The sequence below is a fragment of the Lonchura striata genome, chromosome 15 (genome assembly GCF_046129695.1).
Source record: "Lonchura striata isolate bLonStr1 chromosome 15, bLonStr1.mat, whole genome shotgun sequence".
Taxonomy (NCBI): Eukaryota; Metazoa; Chordata; class Aves; order Passeriformes; family Estrildidae; genus Lonchura; species Lonchura striata.
In genome coordinates, this window is record NC_134617.1 from 11,648,357 (window position 1) to 11,661,367 (window position 13,011).

The 13,011-nt window shown below is 37.8% G+C and overlaps 1 protein-coding gene across 1 annotated transcript in view; it reads left to right on the forward strand.

The window, feature by feature from the left end:
* Positions 1–13,011, forward strand: part of GABRG2 (gamma-aminobutyric acid type A receptor subunit gamma2) — a 63,114-nt gene that overhangs the window by 16,718 nt on the left and 33,385 nt on the right. Inside the window, exons 2-6 of the mRNA XM_021549499.3 lie at positions 7,022–7,170; positions 8,777–8,844; positions 9,585–9,805; positions 11,307–11,389; positions 12,066–12,203. Of these exons, the coding sequence (XP_021405174.1) occupies positions 7,022–7,170; positions 8,777–8,844; positions 9,585–9,805; positions 11,307–11,389; positions 12,066–12,203 (659 nt within the window). The remainder of the gene's footprint in view (positions 1–7,021; positions 7,171–8,776; positions 8,845–9,584; positions 9,806–11,306; positions 11,390–12,065; positions 12,204–13,011) is intronic.

The following is a 13,011-nucleotide window of genomic DNA, read 5'->3' on the forward strand; positions in this document are numbered from 1 at the left end:
TGGTAATTTTTGTGACAACTGGCTATGAGGCCATAATGTTGCAACTAGAAATATTTTAAAAGGGACAATAGCCCTCATGGTCACTCACGACTTGAATCCAATCAGTTGTGTAATGCAAGAATTGCACTACAATTTTTCAGCACAGTGAACTAGAAAACACTGTAAATACTGCAAACCAGAAGGTTTATTGTTAGCACTCTCAATGAAGGGGTTTTTTTAAAAAGTGTTTCCATGAACTGACAGGAAGGAAACAAAACATAAACCAAGTAAAATTTTTCATTTCAAACCTTTCCTTATAAACACTTGCTGTAGCCAAATTCAACAGAATCTGAAAATGTGGAAAACAAATGCTTTAACTACTGCACTTAAGATGCAATAATTTTTAGCTATTTTAAACTATTGTTAATGTGAGTGCGTGTCTTGGGCAAGATGTAGAAGGACTGGAAGCTAAACCAGTCTGCTATGACTGACACTTTTATAGACACTGATACAAAACCACCACTGCCATATAATATTTTAGAAGTCTGTGAAGAGGTTTAAGAACTGGACTTTACTCAAAAGGGCTGACAAGCACCTGTGAGGTTGCTGGGAGTTGCTGAATGGCTGCAGGAAAGCTTGTAAAATCCACAGCATGATCCATAGGTGCTGTGCTGCCAGGTATCATCTCTTCAGGGGAGCAGAGTGTAAATGTTCACAGGAATCCAGACAGCCTTTAAAGCTCAGGGCAGGCAGAGTTTTCAGAAGTGACTGATTGCTGGCAGTTTGGGGCCTTCATGTTCAGTAAAGATGACTGAGAAGTCATTGCTGGGAGCATTCATTTGTGCTCCTCTAGTAATTTCTGGCTCTTAAAAAACCATTTTGAGACTTGTGTGCTCAGTCCCATAATCTAAGTGTTTCAGCTGTACCTATTTCTTTATGAGAACTGCAATATTCTTTTAATAATTATTTTCGTATGTGCTTCAGTCCCTCTGCGACTTAGGGATGGCAGAAAAATTCGGCTTTGATTTGTTTTAAATAATCATTTCATGCCAAGATTTTAACTAAATTACATAATTTGAGTAGTATACATGGAATGATAGCTGCAGCAGAAGCAGTGCCTAGGAAATAAACTATCTTCTACAGGTGATTTACCTAAAATCCACCCCACCCAAAACCATTGAATAGAAGTCAAAATAATTTTCTTTCCTCCTGTGAACTTCCTCAGCATCCCTTACTACATGACTACAACAAATGGCCAAAATACAGCTTATACACCCTTGTGGCCTTCACTGTAAACTCTGTGAATCCCAGATTTCAGGCTCTTCTGGAACATTATAGCTTCATCCAGAACTGTAGTTGCAGCAGTACCACAAATCTAGGTGAAGGGAGTAGGGCTACAAGACAGTTTCTCAGTGATTTCTTAGCCCAAATTTTTCAACTTCATTTTCTGTTGTGGAGCTTCTGATAACTGACTAGATCTCCTCCCCTCTAAGAAAAGCATCCAAGTTTCCATCTTTGATGTGGGAAATGATTTGGGAAATGATTAATATTTGCATTACATGATTTGTAGCCCTAATAAAATCAAAGGTTGGGTATTTGTGGTGAATATTTAGTAGTAAAAGAGAAAACAGGTGCCATTTTTATGGCAAGAACAGAAACTCAGTCCTGCACATAGCCTTGGGATTTAAGCAACACAAATGGACAGAACAGAAACACAAACAGGACAAGAGAATCCATGGCACAGCTTTGTGAAAATATTTTCTGCTTCAATCAAGATACCTTTATGTAAAATGTGAGTCAGCAAGGGAGAATTTAGACACAGATTTCCAGAGACACTGTATTCTCTTGCACATCTGCTATTTGCACATCCTCATACGTCACATCTGCACACAGCATCTCTGTAGCCACAGTGGGAACCTGGAACCCATCTTGCCTTCCCACTGACCCTGTTACCACCATGAATAATGTATTACCATAGATTAAGGTAATTTTTTATGCACATCAGAGAATGAATCGAACTTGGATCTTCATTAAATTAAACAGTGCTAGTTAAAATGCTAGGTGAACTGGCAAGCCTTGTTTTGCTTCTTCCCTGAGAGGTAGAAAACATTGATGTTTTCAATGGAAAACTCAGTTCAAGTAGTTTATTAAATCTTTGCTGAAAGATCTATAGCTTATTTTGTATAAAAGATGAAGTTGCCCAGATTTTTTGATAAATAAACTTAAATTTTTAATTAGATTTAAATTATTTAGTCATTAGCTATTCAATACTGCTATAGGTCTTTCCCTTTAAGCACTTAGTGGCTCCTCTGATTCTGCTTGTAAACAACAATGCAATATTAGCAATTAACTCTTAGGTGAAGTTTCACAACAAAATTCTTGGTAATGGTTAAAATTAATTTTGTATATTTAGAAAAATTAGAGGACAGAGCCACAGCAGGTACAAACTGTCATAACTCATTTAAAGTCACTGGAACTACAGAGATTTTGATGAGTTTATATGACCTCATATCTGAAAGCTGAAAGACTGACCAGCTATGAAATGTTTTTTTGCCAGAGGAGAATATCCTTCCCCTTCTACTCCTTGCAATAAGTTGTGAAAATCATGTTCTCGTGGATTTGGAAATAATATCTTATTTCAAAGGGATATCCTTTGAGAGCTATTGCTCACTACTTAAATCAGATGTACCCAATCTGTCCCCCAATTGAGACTGAAAATTATTGCTGCTGTCTATGGTACTAAATAATGCATGGCCTATCCCTACCAACACACAGTAGTGTCTTTCCAAGAAGCATTACATATGATTCTCCTGGAAATCACCTTAGAGTGTCTTGATCTAGAGATGACAGCAGAGATCATCCCAAGTTATAATGTTGACTTTATGTCAGCAATTAAATAAAACCCAGTAGTTTTGAAATTGGTAACTTATGCTTTATATTGATTTTTGTACTAAAGATTTAAGCCAAAGGCTTGAAAGCATACTAATGTAAGACAGTTACATACCATTAACATATCTGTTAAGTTTTACTAAAGCCAAGATTATTTTTACATGGGCATCAAACTAACTTCTAGGGAAATGAAAGCACAAAAGAAATCATGCTGAATCTAATTTTAAAAAGTAGATTCCCAAACCATAATGTGGACTTTTGTGGCTTTGGTCTGCTAAGAGGATGGCGTATCAGCACACTAATGAAACATTTAAGTAATGGGTTTGACCATGTCTTCTGAAGAAGGATCAATAAAGAAGATGGAAAAAATTGTTTTCCTAACGTATCAGTGATTTCCCAGCAGAGATGTCCTTTTCTACAATTTTAATGCATTTTCAGTATAGAAATAATGCCTTTAGTGCTAAGGGGCCCAGGAAGGAAGCTATAACAATAATTTCAATAATTCTTTTTCCCCTAGTTGGTGACCCCAGCTCCAGCTGCAGTGGGTACCTCTGCCCACAGGGATTACACTTGCACCAAAAATGATTAAATGTTACCGAGAGAGTATTGCAAAGAAATGTATAGATCAAATGCACTGGAAAAGATCTGAAGAATAATTTCTGAACATTTAGTTTGCATCAACCTCAGTTTGTGCTAAAGTTGCTCCTCACCAATGAGCACTCAGAAGAGCTTTATAAATGTTATAAATCAAGCAACAACTTCAATGAAGGATTAGGATTAGTATGTGTTTGTTTTAGAAAGGAAGCTAAAAAACATTAGTTTAGCCCCTGACATGGCAAAAATCTCATTGGCAGAATGAGGTTTTTATGTAATTGAAGAGTGAGATACTATTTTATAGATCTTTACATATATAATTAAGAAAATCAGATCTAAATTAATAAATGCTTATTAGCACCAGTAATTTCTGCCCTCTTCCTGCTTTGTGAAGATATATTTCAAATAAATTGAGACATACAAATGTCTCCCTGCATATTAAACACTTGTGGTTATACACACACACACATATATATATATATACATATATATATATATATACACACACATATATATGTGTAAGTGATTACCATCAGAGCCACCACATGCAGACTCAGCTGGCAAACTGAGAAGGGATTGGATCAGATGATCTCCAAAAGTGCCTTCAATTTTAATTACTCTATGGCTTGAAGTTTCAAGCTTGGGTTGTGACCCTCTTAAGTAATCTCTTTTTTAGCAAGGACATGTATGGATTTATGGATTTATATAAAACAGTGTTGCAGACATCTTGCAGTGGCACTAATATCACAGTGGGAATATCTCAAATGGTGAGATTTTGTATCAGTATCAGAAAGACAAACCTTCAAAAATTTAAAGTTTAATCTTCAAATAGGTAAATATGTGTTTATCTTCATATCTATATTACTAGATTTGAAAATTTCTAGCAGTCAGAAAAATATAAATAGATTTCAATATGCATTTGGGTATAATCTAGGCTTTAACAAATTTGACTTGGGCATTAAAAGTACTTGCAAAATTTCAGGCATAGAATCAGAAGGACTGATCTTAAAGTCTTAAGGAGATGAAAAGGGCTTTGTTATTATGATTTTCATTGTATTAATGGCATTGAATGGCTAAAGCTCTGCTCATTTAGATAGAGAAGCACCTCTCATTTTTCTGACTGGAATGCAGGTTTACACAGACAGACAATTGCATACCCATGCTCACTTTTCATCCTTGTGGAATTCTCATAAAAGCTAGAATTCAGTAGCATTTGGCTGTGTTTTCCTCCCACCAATTTCATAAAGTATTTGCTGGTTTTGGAGATGTGGAGTGCTCAAATGGCTTGAAATGAGAGATAAGCAAACAAACAGCTGTTTCTGTGGTACAAATAATTGCCAAGAAGGAATAGAAGTTTCAGTTACTGTGGGCTGTTGTTCAATTTATGTTGTTCTAGATCTGAGAAAACTTCTAGACAAACATATTTTTAATCTCGCACTGTCTAGTGGACCAGACTCTCTACTTAGCTGGTTTGAGTTTTGAAGCTTTCTCATTGTACTGATATTCAGTAACATGTTGCCTTTGTAAAGGAATGCATTTAATTTATTTTTCTTTTCCATTCAGAAAAAGATATTCTTCTCAGAGAATGGTTGTTTAATTGGTTATAAATGAGGAATAAGGTTTCTTATAAATAAAGTTATTTTTCTTCATTCACTTTGCATAGTTTGAAAACATATAATCTAGTGCCTTCTGTTTGCAAAGACTTTATTTAGAAGTATTTCCTTTCCTCCAGGAGAGAGAATCTGGCTTCAGTTATGTTTCTTTGAATTACAATTAAATCTTTGAACTCCAAACAACAAAATAATAAAAAAAAAACCTCCCAGTTTAATTAAATTGGCCTATTTGTCAGTACCAGCAGAATACTATGGACCATATTGCCAATTAAAACTTTGCTTTTGATTCCTAATAAAACACAACAGGTCCAGCATTGTGCAGCCAATTCCCGACCTGGGCAGCTCCCAGACCCCGTGGCTGGGGCAGCGTGGGTGAGGTGGTGCCTGGAGGCTGCAGTCGGTGCCTGGTACCCAGCACACACAACAGAGGTGTAGATCAGATTCATTAGCAGCTTCCAAGCTCAACTCAGAGCAGGACCAGCTCTCTCTCCATCAGCACATTCCCAGTTGCTACAGCCCTATGCAATCTTGAGCTGCTTCAAAAGTCCCAGCACCTGCTGGGAAGCTGTGTCCTACACTGAGAGGCAGAAGAGCTGCAGCTCTTCCCTGTTAGGCTGTGCCCAGGGGCAGAAAGAGCCCAAAGCCTCTTTCCTAATGAGATTGTATTCGTGCAGCTGGCTTACAGCTCCCAAACACCCCCAGGGGAAAGCCTTTGGGCCATGCAGCCTGGGTGCTAGGAGCTGGATGCAGCAGGAGAGCAGTGCAGGGCAGAGGGGGCACGGCCCCAGCTGGGTGAGATAGATGGTAACACAATGATTCTCCTGGCTCTGGGACCATCCATCCCTTCCTACTGCACCCATGGCCAGCTGGGCCTCTTCCAACCTCGTGTGCCATGCAGAACATCCAGCCCCATCAGAACCTGCTTCTCTGTGCTCTTTCTCACTCCAGATTCTGGCTGCAACTGGGAAGTAACTAATTTCTCTGCTTTTCAGTCTCTCACTCTATCCACCAGCTCAAGACATTTGTAGTAAAATTAAGATTTTCCATATCTAACCAGCAGGGTTTAAATTTTGTCACAGAAACAGGGCAGGACAGAAGGGCACTGGCATATCATGCAAATAAACATACAGTTGGCTAGCACTGATTACCACTGACATTCTGAAACTAAAATATCTGATTATGTCATATTCTAAAGTAGTTTCAATGCTCTCCTCTAGAACTGGAAGCACTGATTTTGGGAAAACCAAACATCCATTAAGACTAGTCTACACATTTCTGACTCCAAACTTGCTTTTTTTACTGTACTAAGCAGTTGAATTAGATCTGCTGTCACAGTTCTGAGTAGCATAAAAACCCCAGCAGACAGACTTTTTATCCTCTGCGGGTTGTGGTTAGCAAAAGTGAAAAGAAAAACCCCTGGCAAAAATCTGTACTCAACTTTCCAACTGCACAGTAGACTCAAGTTCATCAGAGTGGAGAAAAGCTGCATGAGAGGTTTGTCTGAATAAATATAATTATTGGTCTCATCAGTAATGTGTTTCATCAAGTCATTCTCTCCAACAGAAGCAACAACAATGTGGACATAATAAGTGATATTTTGGTGGAGAGTTACATAAGCTAAATGACAGATTTGTTTCATAACAGGTCCCACCTGAGTCAATTAGAGAAAAAATAGCCATGACAAAGGTGGTTAGCACTGATGCTCTTCTGAACAGACAGAATGTGATCTCAACCGTACTAAAACAAAATGCTGATAAAGTGAACTGTAACCTCAACTGTCACTTGGCATCTTTACTGGGAGTATAATTTTGAAAATGGGAAATTTTAAAAATGTTTTTACAATATTATAAAACTCTAAAATGTGTGTGTGTTGTCTTCCAAAGAAGTTACCTTCAAGTTTATATTTTTCAAGGCTTTTCTTTTTTTCATTTTTGTTTCTTTAATAGTTCCACACAAAAGGGAGATGATGATTATGAAGATTATACTTCAAATAAGACTTGGGTTTTGACTCCCAAAGTCCATGAGAGTGATGTGACTCTTATTTTAAATGGTTTGCTGGAAGGATATGACAACAAATTGAGACCTGACATAGGAGGTAGGTTTGTTTTGGTTTTAGACCCCTTTTGATTAAGCAGTGAAGAGAATTTTTATGCCATATTATGCTACTCAGGAAGCAGAATCCATTCAAAGTAGTTACGAGAATAAAATGCAATGCAGAAAAACATCAGAGGCATGTAAATTAGTCATGATTTTGGAAGCTGACATAAATTAAGATAGCTGAATCTACCCTAAGACATCTAATAAGAATGTTATAATTTGCTGAATCAGGCAGCTTGTGATGATTTACGTGCATATGATGTTCAGAATTTAACTTCTGGGTAAAGAAAATGCAAGTTTTTATCTTCTTTCTGTAGCTAAGACATTCTGTCAGAGGATCACAAATAATATATTGGAAAGAGAAGCCAAAAAGAGGCTAATACACCTAATCTTTGTATGATGTGATGGCTACAGAGCTCCAGCAGCAGCAAGCCTGCACAGACTGATGCAGCCTGGCCCTCACTTGCCCAGCAGGGCAGGAGTGGCAGACTAGGGCACAGAGGAGAAGGCTCACAAGAGATAACTGCAGTCAACAAAGCCAGCCTGCCCAGATGACTCCCACAGCCAATGCAGGTGTTAGAGCCAAGGCTGGACTCAGAATGGAAGTCTTATTTGACTCAATCACCTTTTGGAGGGATCTTACTCTCCACTGATTACTGAAGTAACTCAAAGGAAAAAAATCTCCCTGTCTTGCTGAAAGTCAGTTTGAGAAGGTCCATGAGAGCACAGAGCAGCAGACAATACCTCTGCAGAAGAGGATACAGCAGTAATAAGTTTATAGAAAAAGGCACAGATTTCATGGATGAGGTAGACAGAGGAAAGCAGAAAGCAGCAAGGTTAATGAAGGAAGCTAACAAGTTTATAGACACTTATAAACTAAGGAATTTTTCACAGTGAAGGATAACATGAGTCTTTAACCTTCAGTGTATGTATACAGTGTAAATTAGCAGAGGAATTTATCTTCACTTAAACCAAGACTTTAGAAACAGAACAGAAGTAAAGCATTCCTAAAATCATCTGGGATAAAAACAATCATGCTGTAGCCAAGATATACAAGAAGAATAAAGCTGAAATGGAGTAATTTCAAAATAAAGTAATGTAACAACTATTCTTAATTTCTGCCTTAGAGCCTTAAGTATTTTGGCTTTGGGCTTACAAAATTATTACTTATCTACAGGCACCTATGCAGGCCACAGCAGTCACATTGCATTTGGCATTACAATGTAAAACAAGTGATGCAAGGCATCATAAGAGAAATAAGTTTGCTTTTGTTGATAGTTTTGATGCTCTGTTGTGACCTGAGACAAAATGCAGATCCTCTCAGTCAGATGAGCCTCTCTAAGCTATGAACATGGTTTCAGTATTTGTTCTCATAACATAAGGGAATTTGTTTTGATAGAATAAATGATACAAGAATCTGTCCAAAGTGTCTCCAACTAATTTTGAACTGAAGACACTGTTGCAAATATGTATTTATTTTATATGCATATTTAAATGCAAGACAACCACAGAGAAGAGATGCCAGAGTAACATGCTCAGGCTTGACTTTCACATAGTTGATTTTGACCTTCATTGGTTACTGATTCTTGTTGTTTCTCTTGCAGTTAAACCGACAATAATTCACACTGACATGTACGTAAATAGCATTGGCCCCGTGAATGCTATCAATATGGTAGGTAAAGGATTGCCCATTTTCCTTGTTACAAAGTCTCCATCATTTTGACATTACAAGGCTTCCATTAGTTCTTAATGTTGTCCCATACCTATATTAATTTTAAAATATTATTTTAATTAAGGATGGGAGGACTCTATGAGCTACAAATCCATCAGAAAACTGAGCTATATGCTGAAAATGCAAAAATAATTGTTTTAACCTATCCTCACATTTTTATGTGCTCTGCTTTCAAATGCTTTGCAACAGTTTAACTCCGGTAAAACGAATTTTCCAGATTGCTACAAAATTGGGAAAACCATTCATGAGTGATATTACCACTCTTGCCACCATGAGATAATAAGTAAAAGGCCTAGAATTTCACCAAAAACTTCATCATTTCTGAGATCAACCAGGAGGCACAGGCAATTAGCCAGCTCAAGCTTTTCCTGTCCTAGATCCAAGGACATGAAAATTCTTTCTCTGACCTGAGCAGGTGTGGACTGAGATGTGGGGACACAGAATTAGAAAGGCACTCACTTGCACCTTAGTTTTAACCTCAATGGTAAAATAATAAATTGTTTTAAAACAATAATCTTTGGTAAAGCATGCCTCAAAACTTCACCAAAAGAGATCAGTTTTATCAGTTCTGGTATCACCTAGCTCACAGTATGTTCATATGAAATTAAGGAAAGCTTATCAGGAGTTATGTGGACTGCTGAGTGCTATGTTTTCATCAGTATTTCTGGTTAACACAACAGGAATATACAATTGATATATTTTTCGCCCAAACGTGGTATGACAGACGTCTGAAGTTCAACAGCACTATAAAAGTGCTCAGATTAAACAGCAACATGGTTGGGAAGATCTGGATACCCGACACATTTTTCCGAAATTCCAAGAAGGCTGATGCTCATTGGATAACAACTCCTAATAGGATGCTCAGGATCTGGAATGATGGCAGAGTCTTGTACACATTGAGGTATTTATCCATAACTTTAATTTCATTTTCTCTAAGGAAAGCCAAAGAGAAAAGTCCTGGGAATTCAGGCTATTTGACATTAACCTGAAGGGAAGAAACACTGGTTTAGAGTTGAAATCCAATGCAAATCAAAGTTAGTGTGATAAAGATGAGCCTAGATCAACTTTCTAAATGTTAAATTTGGACTTGGCTACACTACTATCTTGGGTTTTATTACCTTTCTCTTCAAATTCCTCGGTTTCTCTCACTAGAAAGAGATGTATCTGGTAGAACTTGGAAAGAGGCATCTACTATGAATGTATATTTAGTTGTGCTGGTGAGTCACAGCAAGCACCGATGATTCAACCACGATTAACCCAGAAATGAAATGTGGTAGTATCACACAGCTGGGATTCTGTCCTCAAGAGGGATCCAGAAGGGCTGGTTAATTTTTCTCAGTCACCTCCCCCAGGTTTAAGAACCACCCTGCCCAGCAGGGAATCAAGTATCTGTGGTACTGGAGATGATGAAAATGAGAAGAGGAAGGGAAATTAGATTCCTTCCTAAATCCCTAATGCAGAAAGGTTGTCTTTGGACTCCATTAACTTGGTGGTCCCAGCATTCCTCTGCATCCCACAGGATGAGACTCAGGTATTTGCCCATAATACCTTCACTCATTTACCTGGAGACAAACCAGGGCTCATCATTTAGACACCCCAGAACCAGCTAAGAGCAGAAATCTACAGCTTTCCTAGAGATACCTTGTGGAACAAATATTTGACCCCACCCTTTTCCTTTTTCCATCTCTTATCCCACCTCTTCCCTCTCTTCCAAAGTCCAAGTATCCTGCAGTTTATGGCTGAGCTGGGAGTGAATGAAAAATGGTGGAGTTTGTACCAGAGGGTACATTTCATCTTATTTGGGATTTCTGAAAGTAATTGTCTTTACCTGAGCTTAGCACCTACACTATCTTAGTTATCATGGAGACTCTCCTAATATTCAGTGGTGACAAACACCTTTTGGTACATTTTACTTCTGATTAAATTTGAATATCTTATTTTGGAGTGAGAGGAAGTGTATCCTCAGAGTGCCTCTGCACTAGCTGTGAAAGGAGTCTAGATGGCTGTCTTGGATGCAGATGTCTAAATTTGGACTCCTATCCATCATTTCTGAAATAGAATCTTTGTCACATAAAATACATTTTCCTAATGCTTTATGGCATGTTGTGACACAAAGATTTGTCACTGCTCAGGAGATGACCTGTATATCTACCTACCTATGGATTTGTCAGTCATGAGTAATGCTGCCATTTCAGATGCACAGGAACAGAACTTTAATACCTTCTTCCATTACACAGTCCAGAAAGTAGCTGACCATGGTCTATGGAACCAAAAAAGAAATATTGCTTATCAGTAACCATGATGTCTTCCTATGCTTGGAATATCCCAGTAATTACACAGATAGCAATGCTTTACTTTACACAGATATACACACATATATATCCTGATCTCTTTCTTCTCAGGCTGACAATTGATGCCGAGTGTCAATTACAGTTACACAACTTCCCAATGGACGTCCACTCCTGCCCACTGGAATTTTCAAGCTGTAAGTAACATGTTTAAAAATATTCCTTTTTCTGACCCACACTAAACTTATTATAAATTTATTTTTAAATACTTAGAGTCAGTGAAGGTTATTTTCTTAATTAGACATATCCCACTGATTTTTATTTTGATTTTTTTTTTCAGTACATGGATTATATATGTTCACAAATATCATTAATGAATGCTATAAAAATTATAAGATTTCTGGACCCTATGTGATTAATTTATGCTTATATATGACCATAAAACAAGGAACTTTTACTTTCAGCATCAAGGTGTCCTGGCCTTCCACTTTCTCTCTGTGCACAGGTGTTTTACTATTGCACTGGTTGGAGTCAAAAGTTTGACATTTTGTGGTTAGATCAAGGTGTGAATTCCTGGTTCAGCTGCAGATACATCTGGAGGATGGGCAAAACTGCATCCTATTAGGTCCACAAAAGTGGAAAAACCTATTTTTGAAAAATGTATCTCAAGTGCTATTATAATTTATAATTAATAAAATGTGACATTAAGTAAAAGGCACTAGTAACTTGAGAAAAACATATCTATAATTTACTTGCAATATGCTTCCCCAGTTTTTTTCCAGAAATAGCTAGTAGTATTTTTACTCCCCAAAGCACCCTAAAGCCTAGCAGTGACTATGAAACAAAGCATTGTGTATTTTCCATTGCAATCAGATGGCTACCCCAGAGAAGAGATCATTTACCAGTGGAAGCGCAGCTCGGTGGAGGTGGGGGACACCCGGTCCTGGAGGCTTTACCAGTTTGCCTTCACAGGACTAAGAAACACAACTGAGGTGGTGAAGACTACTTCAGGTAAGACAACGGAGGGATTTGCCTCCAGCTTCAGTTAGGATTTTATTCACAGAATTAAACCAAGAAAGATAGCTCTGCTTAGAACTTGGCATTTACACTGTGCTGAACAATTAAAACCTTTCCAATATCTATGGAACTGTCCAGACTTTGGCATCTCTGAACTTCTCACAGGAAGAAAAACCAGTTGTTGTCTATTGTCCTTTCTCATTCTCCATTAAAAAACCTCTGCCTGTCAGGAGAAAGCCACTGCTACAAAGGGTGGGTGGGTGGGTGAGGGAACTTGCATGGCTTCGGTGCAGAAAACAGCAGAACTGAGCCACTAAAGGATGACCTGACACTGCACTGAACATTTTACAATCTCCTTCCCACTGCCAGACACAGAAAGTAAGCCTGCACAGAAGTGAAACTCAAAGTTCCAACCTCTTTACTACAAAGGCTCCAAGTTTATTTTGCTCCCTAAGATAAGGCACATTCAACTTTCATTAAAGAGAACAGCCTTACAAATCAGAGTCTCAGTTGGCCTTCCTTCATATTTCTATCTCCTTGGAAACAAGCAATGGAATACAGAATGATGAGGAAGTACTCAGTGTTTAATAAATATAAAATTTTAACCCTACTAACTAAACAGAGAAATATATTTTTCTAGACGTATATATATTGTTTTATTTCTCGGTGGAAAGAAAACCAGTGACTATGAGGAGGAATGTAAAGAGGAACTGCATATTAATATTCTTGTGTATACATGGTATCTCTTGTCTTTCATTTCTTACTTTCAAAAAGAACAATGAAATGCAAGCAGGTTGGGGAT